Source organism: Colobus angolensis, unplaced genomic scaffold (assembly GCF_000951035.1).
Source record: "Colobus angolensis palliatus isolate OR3802 unplaced genomic scaffold, Cang.pa_1.0 Scaffold137, whole genome shotgun sequence".
NCBI lineage: Eukaryota > Metazoa > Chordata > Mammalia > Primates > Cercopithecidae > Colobus > Colobus angolensis.
The window spans coordinates 5,458,881-5,472,559 of NW_012114455.1; the positions used below are offsets into that span (position 1 = coordinate 5,458,881).

A 13,679-nucleotide genomic window follows, 5' to 3' on the forward strand; every position below is an offset into this window, starting at 1 on the left:
CTAATGAGGGAAGAAAAATAAAAGAATCAAAAAGACCAAGAACACATCCCTAGATTGATTCAGACCCCCAAGCCTCCTAGCAGTCACAGAAGAGTTCAAGAAAGGAGCAAACAACACATTTTCCCAGCAGTATCCCTGGGACTCCAGGTCTACAAGTCCAACACACTTACAGCTACGACAAGCCCTGGGGGCCAGGGCACAGCCTATGGCCTACCCATTCACCCTGAGAATCACAGAATCTCTCTGATGCTCACTTACTCTTCCTTGATAGCAGGAATTGCCAGCGGCGAGGGGGCCTGTGAGAGAGATGCAACCCCTTCAGTATTGCTTAGAGGCTCAGCCAGGTCCTCTACCTCTGATTTGATCGTTTTTATTTTCTTCTTCTTCTTTTCCTCTTTTTCCTTAACCTTTTTTTTAAGGACAGCCAAGTCATATAAGGCTGGGAAGGAAAAGTAACACCAGTCACAGAAATGTATCTCCTACACAGGGAAGTGAGGGGTCTTATCTGCATATTCTCTTTCCAAGGCCCACCAAAGATAGAAGTCTCAGTAATAAAACACTCAATGAAACCAAATTCAATGAGTGATTTACAGCTTTTTTTTTTTGAGACAGGATCTCACTCTGTTGCCCAAGCTGGAGTGCAGTGGTGCAATCATAGCTCACTACAGCCTCAACCTCCCTGGCTCAAGCGATCCTTCCAGCTCAGCCTCTCAAGTATATGGCTTAATTTTAATATTTATTATAAAGAGTTCATAGGCCTGGCACAGTGGCTCACGCCTGTAATTCCAGCACTTTGGGAGGCCAAGGTGGGTGGATCACGAGGTCAGGAGATTGAGACCATCCTGGCTAACATGGTGAAACCCCGTCTCTACTAAAAATACAAAAAATTAGCCAGGCGTGGTGGCCGGCGCCTGTAGTCCCAGCTACTCGGGAGGCTGAGGCAGGAGTAGGGTGTGCACCCGGAAGGCGGAGCTTGCAGTGAGCCGAGATCGCGCCACTGCACTCCAGCCCGGGTGACAGAGCAAGACTCCATCTAAAAAACAAAAAAACAAACAACAAAAAAGCTGATGATCTGTTGTGCTGATTTTACATTCATTTCCCACCTGTAAGACCATAAGAGGTAATAATAAAGGTTATCAGCATGAAGGAGGCCATGGTTTCATTTGTTTGTGCCACATGTTATGGGCTCGTGCAACTTAACACCACAGTCAGATGAAGGCTCCCAGAGGGCGCCCAGTCGTTTACCTGCGAGAGAGCCCTTCCTGCCGGCATTTACTCGAGTCATGATGTCACCGAGGGTCAGGTCCCCCGTCAAAAGGTCCGGGTGGTCCTAGATGTGATATCCAAAACTTGGTCATGGAGGCCCAAAAAGGAGCAAAAACTAAGGTGATTTTGCAAATTTATGTAACAATTAGATGGTAGGTACACTTGCGGAAATCACATTGAATAAAAAATATAGAGAGATAAAACTATTCAATTTTTCCCTATCATATCCCCATTTAATTAAAAAAAAAAAAAAACCATGACACTGGTGCATAGAACCCAGTCCCAACCTTCCTATCGTACAGCATTTAGTTATAAAGCTCTTCTGCATTCCTGGTCTCATGTGCTTTGCAAACAGTCTTGTTAAGTATTATTATGTTTTACAAAATGTGGAAACAGGGTTTAGAGAAGTATCACAGTAACTAGAAGAGAGAGAGAACTCAGTAGTGACTTCCAATGTGGGGTTCTTCCCATCTCACCTCCTAGCCTTAGAAGGACTGTCCTTTCTTCTCAAAAAGGCCTCATCTTTTCTCCACTGAACTCTGAGGTGCTAACTACCTCCACTTGGTAGCATGGAATAATGGAAACAGTAACAAGCGGGGCAAACCCAGGGCCCGACTCCTGGCTCTGCTGCTTCCTGGCTACAGGACCAATGACAAGCTCCCTGACCTCTAGAGCACTGCTGAGGTGGAGACGACCGTTCCTATACTCGACAGTGTCACTGTAACAATGAACGCAGACACTACATTCAGCAGGCCCGGTGAAGTCAAAGCCACCACGCCTCACATCGTTGATGCCAGCCCACCTCACTGGCTGCTCCTGTGCCCACATGGTAAGGAGGACATACAAACAAGGCAGTGATGCCCCATGTCTTCCTCAGGACAGCCGATCCTGAAACATCAGGCTGAAAACCACATGGCCGCAAGCCCTTCCCATCTTACTGGCTGATGTTTCCGCTTCTCATGGTGCTTCTTCAACATAATCTTCAGGTCACTGTCCCCCAGTTCTATTTTATCTGAGAAAACAAACCAAATCACATTCACTACCATGATTCTCCAATTTACAGCTTTCTGGTCGCTTGTCCAAAGAAAGATATTTCTGAGTTTCCCTTCTGACACCTGTGAACTACAAGTACTAAAAATCTTTAGTCACAGGATCAACACTTCCACTTCTCCTTACATTGGTAATAAATGACTTCAGTGACTCAGCTGGTCCTAAAACACGCTTAAGGTTCTTAACATTCTTCTTTGCTTCCTATTCCAAATAAAAACTCTTCTCCAAACTCACAGACACTCTGGAGAATGGCTTGGCTCTGGTTATTCCTTTGTCCTCTTACTGAACTGTCCCTTCACACTGCTGTTTCAAGATTTTGCTTTCTTTAGCCGAAAATATCAGCTTCTGAGAAAAAATTTCACAACAAAGGAAAAAAGGCAGGCCTATCTCCAGATGTAAAAAAAAGGAAAATGGTACAAAAACTTTACCAAACAAACCGCCTAGTTCTAGGGAGCTTTGTTTTCCTGGTAGTTAGGAATCTGCCCCCACCCACCTCCCTCTAAAGGAGTTTTCAGGTCTCCACCGCCATGTCCCAGAATGGTGACGGTGGCAACTCGGTCCTCACCTGCAGTTTTCATATCCGTGGTTGAAAGTGTGGGCACCACCCTCAGGGGCACCGCAGGACTAGGAGAACGTGCTGGAGAGCTCGGAAGCCATGAGCTGAGATCTTCAAAAGAAAATTGTTCTTGTAAATCCAACGTGGCTGTGGACTCCAATAGGGGAGATTGGGTAAGTGGCCATTTGGGTTCAACAAGGCTAAGCCAACAACATGGAGGCCAGGGTTCCACACTCCTTTCTGACCCTTCCCCAGAGGAGCTGGAGCACACTTAGGTCATCTAACGGCTCTTCCAGGAAGAGAGACTTCAACAGAGTGCTGGGGTCGCATTGCAGCAGGCCAACAGCCACTACTGCTCTCCTGTAAGGGGAAAACAGTTCTCTCAAGTGGCAAATGGGACCAGTCAGGCCCACTGTGGAGAACCCTGTCACGCAGGGAGTCGCCTGGCGGGCTCTCATCTAAGCTCAAATGCCACAAGGCCATGAGGCTGAAAAAGGCCATGTAGTCACTCCCCATCTGATGGCAATGCCTTAGCAACCCAAAGACCAAGGCCTTCTGAGCCCCACTACCCACCCCAGACCAAGACAACTCAAGAGGGTTTCTCTGCTGGGGAGATAAATGGCTACCACTGGCTCCAACCGGACAAGCGGCCGGTATCAATCCAATACCCCAGCTACCCCAAGTGCCCGAGGACACTCACCCTCTTCATCAGATGACAGGGCTGTGTCACCACACTCTTCCTTGACTTCCCTCAAGACCTTCAAGTAGCGCTGCTGGGTCCGCCACTCCCGCTCCTCAGGTGTGCGGGACGGTGAAGGGCGTTTCTGCCGAAAGGGAAGGGTGGGGCCGCTCCGCCGGGCCATCTCCAGCAGATCCTAGGAAGAGATCAGGTGGTGGTACACGTCATCATCCAAGACCTGTTCTGGAACAATGAACACTCTACAAGTCTACATTTTCTTCTCTTCAGTGTTAAGCCCAACTCCCTCCCTCCAGATCACAAAGAAAGATACACATCTATATTAATACATCCCTATAAAAAGAACCTATATTGATTACATGAAGAAAAATCCCAAATCTGAGTGTTGAAGTGCTCTACTAGGAATGAACACTTTTTTATACTAGACACCCAAGTATTTCTATACCAAAGCGTAAAGGATGACTTAAAACCCAAACAACTTTGCCTCTAAGAATTTCCAGCGGCCACTGGGCCTACTATGCTACCATCCATCACAGCATTCAGAGGCCCGTGCACACCTTCATATCCATTCCAAGGAATCCTGGTTTCCCTTAATAACCCATGATGCATCCAAAATCCATCTGTTTATCTTGGTAAACACTGAAGCTACTATGATTTCGTCAATTTTAAGAAGCACTTTTTTTTATGTTTTAACATCTCTGAAATCAGGACACATTTGAAGTTTATCATAAGAAAGGATGGCATAGCTTAACTGTGTCACAGATGAATCGGTAGCATTTTTTTCTTAGTGGCAACTTTTGCGTTTTGCACCTGAAATGCTTCTTGAAGTCATGATACCTGTGATACCTGTGACCGCCCACATTTTATATCCAGTTCCTAGCACTACTTACACTCCGGGAAGCAAGAATTTGCTTCAGCAGCCGATGGAAATACTGCTGCTGGGAGTTGAGGTAGCGCTTGTACTGTGACTTGAAGCATAGCTGCCGGTACTTGACCACCTCGGGGTTAAAGTGTCCATCTTAAAAAAATAAAGGTATATATATACATAAGTCAACAAATATACATCATCAGTCAACAAATGTACTGAATGAGTGCTTAACATGGTAAACTCTGTACCATAAAACTTAAGGGAAAAGTGAACATCTAAGAGAATCAGGAAACAGAACCAAAAGTAAAAGTGTGCTGAGAAGCAACGACAGCTCATTTAAGGCTGATGACCATTATAGCCACAGTCCACAGCAATGCAACCGTCTTCAGCAACACTAGAACTGATACGTGGCATGGGTCAGAGTGGAATATGCAGGAAGTCCTGCCTTGACATTCCTCACTTGTATCCTTACCAGACTACCATACTGTTCTGGGGGAAACATGCCAGCACAAGAGACAGTGCTACCATTATGGAAGGTCACTTACAGAGCCCCTCTAAAGCCAAGCGGGTCTCCCTGACTTCTGCTCTACCAGAGGAGACAGTGCACCCTCAGCTGTAGTGAAACAGATCTCTGACAACCATAGAGGGCAATTCCTTTTTACACTAGTCACCCACCAAAGGTGGGAATGTTCATTTTAAAGCCTTAAAATAATGAGATTTCAGATGATAAGCCTGCTCTCTCTGGTCATTAGCAGCTGTCAAGTTGTCGAGTTTAACAGAATTCAAGATGTGCTGCCCATTCAGGGCCTTGTGTCAGAACAAAGTCACCCTGGAAAGGAAGGGGAGGAGGCTTCCTTGGCTCCTCTCCATGGTACAGAAAGCAAACTGTAACTTAAAGAGTGGTCCAAACCATTCTGCAACCCCCAACATAATAACTGATGCAGCTGAGAATCACCCATGGAAGCAAAAACCACTGGGTAAAACAAAGGCTTTTGGAAAATGAGACTATCACATGATCCATGATCCTAAAGTATCATCCCACAGTGCTTCTTTATGATAAAGGAAAAAAAGTACCCTTAACAAACAAGAGGTATGGCAGACACCACTTAACCAAGTGATCAAATGTGGCTTTACCACAATAGAAAAACTGACACCATGTGCCTCCTGAGGTGATACAATGGGAAAGACCACATTTCCTATATCGTATTCTTGCCGAAAGCCTTTAACCCAATCTAATCAAGAGAAAACAAAATGACAAACTCCCAGGAAGCAGGACATTTTATAATTTAAGTGTCCCGGCTCTTCAAAAATGTCAGTGTACTGAAAGACAAAAACAAAAGGGGCAAAGGGCCCTAGATTCAAAAAGCTAGAGACATAAGGCCCAAGCACAATGCATGAACTCTGAACAGATCCTGGATTTACACAGCCACTCTAAAGGACACTGCAGGAATAATGAAGAAAATTTGAACACGGAGGCCGGGCGCGGTGGCTCACGCCTGTAATCCCAGCACTTTGGGAGGCCGAGGCCGGCGGATCACGAGGTCAGGAGATCAAGACCATCGTGGCTAACATGGTGAAACCCCATCTCTACTAAAAACACAAAAAATTAGCCAGGTGGCGGGCCCCTGTAGTCCCAGCTACTCAGAAGGCTGAGGCAGGAGAATGGCGGGAACCCGGGAGGTGGAGCTTGCAGTGAGCTGAGATTGCGCCACCGCACTCCAGCCTGGGTGACAGAGCGAGACTGTCCCTCCCCTAAAAAAAAGAAGAAGAAAATGTGAACACGAAATAGCCTATGATATTATCTGCTCAATGTAAAATTTCTTGTGTGTGGTAACAGGGCTGTCATGATATGGGAGAGTGTCTGTTAAGAGACATGGACATGCTTAAGTGCTTGGCAGTGAACTGTCACATCTTCTGCAGCAAAAAGTGTGTGTGTACCTAAACACACACACATACAAACCTTGATACGTGCAATAAAGCAAATGGCAAGCTCTTTTAAAAAATTTTTAAAGACCAGGCATGAAGACACCTCTAGTATGCTGGAAATTTTTTTTTTTTTTTTTTTTAATGTAGATGCTGGTTACACAGCTGAGATCATACTATGTATTTTCTATATAAGTCAATAAATTTTATTTTTTAAACCACAGCCTAGACAGCAAAATGTTACACAAAACCGCTCTCTGCTGGCTCAGTATCTGTACATGAAGATAAAGAGAAGAAAAGGAAGAAAGGTACACCCACATAAGTGAATGTGTGCCCATCTACCACTCCCCTCAAAGAAAGAATACTGAGCTACAAACCTCGGAAAAGCTTCTGGGCAATGTGCAGAGGATTCCCAAAGCGGAAGTTCTCCCCACTGAACAGGGCTAAGATGAGTTCGTTCTGCTGCTCAGCACTGTCTTCAGGAAACTGAGGCAGAAACTGCTGGAGGTGTTCACGTTGAGAATCACTTAACACTTCCTGCCATGTTGAGAGGCTGACAACATCAAAGAAGATCTCAGGCTAGAAGAAACAGGAAAGGTAAACAAAAGTAACATAAATGTTTAAGTTTTTTGTATGTGTGTGCACACAAAACATTACATAATATACATAAGATTTACCAATTTAACCATTTTTAAGTGTAGACTTCAGTGGCGTTGCATTCACATTTGCCATGCAACTATCACTACCAACTTTTCACGTTTTGTTCTTTTTTTGAGACTGAATTTTGCTCGTTGCCCAGGCTAGAGTGCAATGGCACAATCTCGGCTCACTGCAACCTCTGCCTCCCAGGCTCAAGCGATTCTCCTACCTCACCCTCCCAAGTAGCTGGGATTACAGGTGCGCACCACCACGCCTGGCTATTTTTTTGTATTTTTAGTAGAGATGAGGTTTCACCGCGTTGACCAGGCTGGTCTCAAACTCCTGACCTAAGGTGATCTGCCTGCCTCGGCCTCCTAAAGTGCTGGGATTACAGGCGTGAGCCACCGTGCCTGGCCTACATTTTTTAAAATAAACTCAAATTCCAAAGATCTGAGATGAAAGACTACGTATGAGCCACAGTCTTATATCAAACAGTAAACAATAATCCAGAGGAAAATGATTTTAGTAGAGAATCCCACTTGGAAGCCGCCTCTGCCAACGAGGGTATGAGGGTGGACATCTGAATTCAGCTTCAACTGAGTGGCAGGAAAAGCTTAACATGAAAGGAATGAACTTGAGGAACTGAAGTCACTAGCTAAGAGTGAGAAGAAACAGGACGGAGTTCATTTTCAACTCACGAGTTATATGCTGGATACATTCCATGAGCAAAATACTAATTTGGCCTGGCATATATATGGTCTGAGGTGGGGAACAATTAAATATGCAGTTACAATGTAGTTAAAGAAGTGCTGATGTGTATGGAAGCAAACATCCCACATTTACAATGTCAGAGAACGCTCACCAAAAAACAGTTGTTTAAGACAGGAGAGGGACAAGGAAAGAGAAAAAGGATGGTCGGGGAGAGGGTAAGAAATCCACAGAGCAGCACCATAAAAACAAAAACACAATTAACACAAAAGAAAGGATAGCAGTTACCTGTGGGGGAATGGAGAGGGATAAGACAGTGTGCGTGGTGGCGGGTTTCAGTGGTCTCGGTAGTGCTCCTACCCTAACTGAAGGCTATACCCATGTTTTATTATTGTTTTACCTGTGTGTATATATATGCATTTTATAGACTCTTCTGTGTGATACATTTCACTTTTTTTTTTTTTTTTTAAAGAGTTCAGGCAATATTTGGCTAGAGCAAGAACAGGGAGGGAGGTGGAGGCAGCAGACAGCAGAAAGATGCAAAGGACGGCAAGCATTTCAGGTAGTTGTGACTTTATCCTTAAGGACAATGGAGACCCACCAAAGGGTTTCAGCAGGAAACAACCCAGAAATCCAACCACCTACTCCAGGCATCTTTGCATGAATGTATCAAAAACACCTCAGTCCCAATGCCCAGGATTTTCCCCTGCAAGCCTATTTCTGCCTCTACCATTTTATTCCTAGCATCGAACTCAGTGTCTGGCATAGAGGTGCCTAATGGAACAAGTGTTTGCTGACTACATGAGTAACATAAAGGGACTGTCCTGAACGAGTATGCCAAGAAAACATGGATGGGAAGTATGTACACCAACTGCAGCACAGTTGTTAGTAGCTGGGAGAGAGGATCAGACAACAGTACACTGGTGGCTTTCATTTTATCCATAACGCTTGACATACTACCAAAGAAGAATGTAAAACAAAAAACTAAATTATCTCTTAAAACTGGGTGATGTACAGATGACTGTTTGCTGTATCATGCTCCACACCTGTATGGTCAAAATATGGAAAACAAAAGAAATACGTAATTAAATGAATGTTTTCACGTACATAGTGGCTTGTAAATAATAAGCACTTAATAAACAGTAGCCACCTTAATGATGATGATGACGCATCTTGCCTGTGAAAGCGGACAAAAACAAGCTGGCATCCCACCCCAAGGCATATACTATTACTGAGTAGCGGGTTACCTTATGGATACAGAAAATACGTGTAGATTTTGCTTAATGTTCTACGACATGGTAACCATTTTAAACACATATATAATTCTGCTTTTAAAATATACCTTTTAAAAATGTTTGTTTATTTTCTATTAGTAAGTGGTCTTATTCACATAACTGAACATAACCATGTAAAACATTTATTCATTTCCCACTGAAAGGCTTCCCAATGGAACTGTTTTCAGTAGAACATAGATCCAGGCATTAAGCATTTCCAGTAATGTTCTACGGTTGAAAAGGTAGTGGTGACCAGAACCAGAGGCCTTGTCCGTGCTTGCAATGGGACTCAATATTATCCTGCTGGGCAAAAGAAACGCTAAGAGATACAATCGTGCCATGACTGAAAAAAGCCAGGAGCACAAAAGACACCAGATAGCCCACAGGTTGAAAAGAGCAAACGACACTACCTCTCCCATGTACCAATATGCTCTGAATCTAAAATAAGTCCGGGCAGCAAACTAAGAGCGACAGTCTATTTCCTACGGTTTATTAAGTTTGGGCCCTGCAGATAAGACTGCCAGAAAAGCAGCTATAGTTTAAGTGGTCCGGACATTTCTCATCTGAACATAAACAACGATCAGCTCATTCAGATTGCTGGGTCCCTACTCAGTTGCTGGAATGAGGGCAAGCATGGGGCAATCCAGGCCAGACAAAAGGAGTGAACTGGGGTGAACGACCCCAGGCTGTGATGGATTCCCTGAGTCACCAGGACCCTCAGGGGCTTAAGGCCTTACACAGAAATTCCACTGCCAGCCTTAGCACCATTAGCACCACTGCAGCGGCCTCCATGGTACTCCACTGCCAATCAATCTGTAACCACAGTGTACACCCTCTTAGTGACTACATTTTTAGACCACACATCAAATTATTAATGTAAACCAAACTACTACATTTAGTGATAAACATGTACTTCATAAATATCAGGGAATGAAAGTGTCTCAAATAGTTGAAAAGAACCAAACGAATAAAGGAGACTACCTCTAAGTTTACAACAAAAACATTTAAAATACTGCAACTGTTAACTAACAGATTTACTAACACAGTAAGACACTGCGTCAGAGAGGAATTAACTGCCAAATATTTCACAGTGAAGATTAAGTACTCACAACAATCTTCTGGTTTTAGTAGAAAAGACACCCACTGATGTATTTTTTCATATTTGTTTTCCATAATTTCTACTTTATTTTTTCTATTTTTAATTATTATTTCAATAGTATTGGGGGAACAGGTGGTGTCTGGTTACACGGGTAAATTCTTTAGTGGTGATTTATGAGATTTTGGTGCGCCCATCACCCAAGCAGTGTACACTGCACCCAACGTGTAGTCTTTTACCCCTCACACCACTCCCACCATTCCCCGCAAGTCCCCAGAGTCCATTATCATTCTCATGCCTTTGTGTCCTCAAAGCTTAGCTGCCACTTATAAGTGAGAATGATGTTTGGTTTTCCATTCCCAAGTTACTTCACTTAGAATAATGACCTCCATTTCCATCCAGTTTGCTGCAAATGCCATTATTTCATTCCTTTTTATGGCTGAGTAGTATTCCATGGTTAAAATATACAACCTTTTTTAACGGATGAAAATTATCTTGTTAAAAATAGGGCTTATATCACGTTATCAAGTTATTTTGACATGTTATTAAACACGCAGAATGCAACTTGTTTTCTTCCTTAATCAGATATTAAATAGACTCTAAACTTTAAAAAAAGATAAGAGATCAGGCTGCCTCCAATGTAGAAAATGAACAAAAGGGAGCACAAAAGACTGGAAATGTAGAGTGGAAAAGGTTTCCCGTAACTGTTACAAGGAAGCTGACAGGGAGGAAAAGGTCGCAACCATGTTACTACTCACATCCTCCAGAAGGTCCTCAGGCAGACTAACTCTGGTGCCCCCCAGGAGGCAATCCTCCATGATGCGCGTGCCATGGCCATCTCCACACGGACCAAGTTCCAGAGGATCTGTCAGCATATGGTCTAAGGAATCCATTGTTTCTTCTCCACAGGTACTCTGGACAAAGACATGCATCTTGAGACAGAAAGGCAGAAATTCCAGGGATCTAGCTGATGCTAACATTCCTCCAGAAAAACATTCAACCTCCAGCCAGTTCTTACACCTTATCCTTGCACCCTAATTACAGCTAAACAGCTCTTCTCCCTCCCTTTCACCACAGCATTCTCATTGGAATTTTCAAGTTTTATCTGGAAGAGTTCTTTTCTCAGACTGCTCCTACAGTAACTCCTAAATTCATAAATTTCATATGCCTTCACTTTACAGATGAGTCAAATGAGACTGAGATTAAATGATAAACAGATCACAATCTATAATTTACACTTCCCAGACCAATAATCACTCTCCCACAATGTAATTCTTTAACAACTGTTTTTTAGCAATTAATTCTTTGTTGTTGGCTGGGTGCAGTAACTCACACCTACAGTCCCAGTACTTTGGGAGGTTGAGGCGGGCAGTCCCCTTGCGTCCAGGAGTTTGAGACCAGCCTAGGGAACATGGCAAAACCCCTTCTCTACAAAAAATAAAAATAAATCAGCCAGGCGTGGGGGCACACGTCTGTAGTCCCAGCTACTTGGGAGGCTGAGGTGGGAAGATCGCTTAAACATGAGAGGGAGAGGGTGCAATGAGCCGTGATAGCACTCCAGCCTGGGCAACAGAGACCCTGTCTCAAAAAGAAAAAAAAGAGAAAGAATATTCTTTGTTGCTCTTTCACAAAAGAAAATTTGCTGAAAATCAACCTACACTAGTAAAATGCAAATGCTAACGGTCACTTTATGAGGGCCTATCAAACGCCAAGCCTTTCACATATCTCATTTAATTCCTACAACTGTGCAAAGTAGGGTCATGGGTTTTTACAACAGAATTAAAACTGAAAATCAGAGTAGGTCAGTAACTTGCCCAACCCCAGAGGCAGTACTGAAATTCAGGTCTGCCTGCCTGCAAACCCATGTGCTTAATGCTACACACAACACCTCTTGTATAACCTCGCAACATTTAAATAATGAAAAGGAAGCTTACTGATATGACTTTATTAGTCCACATAAATTCCTGAGGCCCCACACACCTGACCATAACAACCAGTAAGGTCAAAGGCCAATCTGCCTTTAGGTGGTCCGTCTGATCCGTATAATCGTGTAAATTAATGCTACTTTTCTCCTTCCTATAATAACTGAACACTGCTGAACACCTTTAGAAAACTACATATTACAACATTTCGGACTGACGGCTGGGATTAGGTGTCAAGTTGACAGCACAGGACTGCACAATGCTAACAGGACCACAGGGAGCTTCAACTCAATCACTCTGCTAACATTTACTCAATCCATCCTTTCCAGCTCCTACTTCTACGAAGTGGGCTAAAAAACACACTAAAATGAAAAGAAAAAAGGATGTTAACAGTCAAAACACCAGAATTCCAGCCAAGGTCTGCCAGTAACATTCCACAAATCTTACCAAGCCAGGTGTCAATTTCCTTATTTGATGAAGGGAAGCTAGACCGGGTCCTCCCTCCCGTTATTTCCAATGCTGAAATCCTGCAATGAATAATCTCCAGATGAGTGACAGTGTGAATTACGTAATACAGGTACTTTTCTTTCCCAAAATTCTCAAATGATAACAGATCTATAATAACTACATGTAAAGTGAAGCACGTTCCACTAAATTATTTCAAGTTCCCTTGAAGAGATTTCAGATCCATGTAAAGATACAGCAAAAACTTCAGGGTTGCGTCAAGGCAGGTGGGTGGTCCCCAAGCAACTCTGCCCCATCATCGCCCTTCAGCACACGGGGAAATGACATCCTGACCATGCCTGTGCCTAAATAAGTGAAGCGGATGAGACAGCATATAGCATATGAGTTTAACGAAACTTCAAAATAGCAAAAAAAATTGCAGAAGCAACCTGATGCTCAGAATAAAACCTTCTTAACAGAACTGGCATAGAACAGACTATCACCGGCAAAGTCAGTGTCCTACCTGCCTCTTGGGAGGGTCTGTCTCTATACAACTTGCTCACAAGTTTCAAAGACGGTACATATCTAGCTGAATTTTATCTAGTCCAGTGACAACCTTTGCACTGCCACTATTCTGAAGAGAATCTCAAAATACCAAAAGCAGGCAGCTGCCAGGGAGTCGGACCCCGGAAGCCCAGGATTTCCAGGTCTTGGTGCGTTCTGAACCTCTTCACTAGACCAGGAAGGCCTGTCGGCCTCTCATCACTGGCTTTTCCTCAGCACCTGGTCTAACTTTCCCCGCTGGACCCTCCCCAGTGCAGAAGCTAAACCCTCGGGTCCTTCCGGAGCAACAACCGGCTCCAAACCCGTCAACTCCGCAGCAAATCCCGCTCCGGTGCCAGCCCGTCTGGCCCAAGCCGGGGTCCAATCCTCGGAACTGCACGACTCGGCCCCGCCCCTCCCCCACGCGTGCCTAACCCTAACCCCCAGCCTCACGCGTCGCACCGCTCCCCACGCCCCGCTCCGGCTCCCCACGCCCACAGGGGCAGCGACCTCGCGGACGCAGCCGCCTGCTCCCGCTCCCACCACTCCCCTGCGACACTTTAACCCTTTCGCCGCCCCTTGCCCGCCCTCACCTGAACCACGGGCGCCGGCCCCCTAACCCGCAGCCCTTCTCCGGACGCGCTCGCTCCCGCAAGGAGTCTGGGTGCGCGCACGCTCTGGGCCTGAGCGGCG

At 44.6% G+C, this 13,679-nt stretch overlaps 1 protein-coding gene across 4 annotated transcripts in view; it reads right to left on the bottom strand.

The window, feature by feature from the left end:
* The window catches only part of NFRKB (nuclear factor related to kappaB binding protein), a 32,069-nt gene extending 18,404 nt beyond the window's left edge, over positions 1-13,665 (bottom strand). Inside the window, exons 1-10 of one of the 4 annotated variants that reach the window (XM_011934679.1) lie at positions 13,580-13,665; positions 12,447-12,526; positions 10,836-10,991; positions 6,738-6,939; positions 4,460-4,587; positions 3,573-3,747; positions 2,882-2,983; positions 2,205-2,278; positions 1,246-1,330; positions 259-439 (exon numbers count right to left, since the gene is read on the bottom strand). In XM_011934679.1, coding sequence (XP_011790069.1) covers positions 259-439; positions 1,246-1,330; positions 2,205-2,278; positions 2,882-2,983; positions 3,573-3,747; positions 4,460-4,587; positions 6,738-6,939; positions 10,836-10,970 — 1,082 coding nt within the window. In that variant the 5' untranslated portion in view covers positions 10,971-10,991; positions 12,447-12,526; positions 13,580-13,665. Of the gene's footprint in view, positions 1-258; positions 440-1,245; positions 1,331-2,204; positions 2,279-2,881; positions 3,020-3,572; positions 3,748-4,459; positions 4,588-6,737; positions 6,940-10,835; positions 11,131-12,446; positions 12,527-13,579 lie in introns of those variants that run through there. The other 3 variants (XM_011934678.1, XM_011934677.1, XM_011934675.1) reach the window with 3 other exon arrangements.
* Between the last annotated feature and the right edge of the window lie 14 nt (positions 13,666-13,679).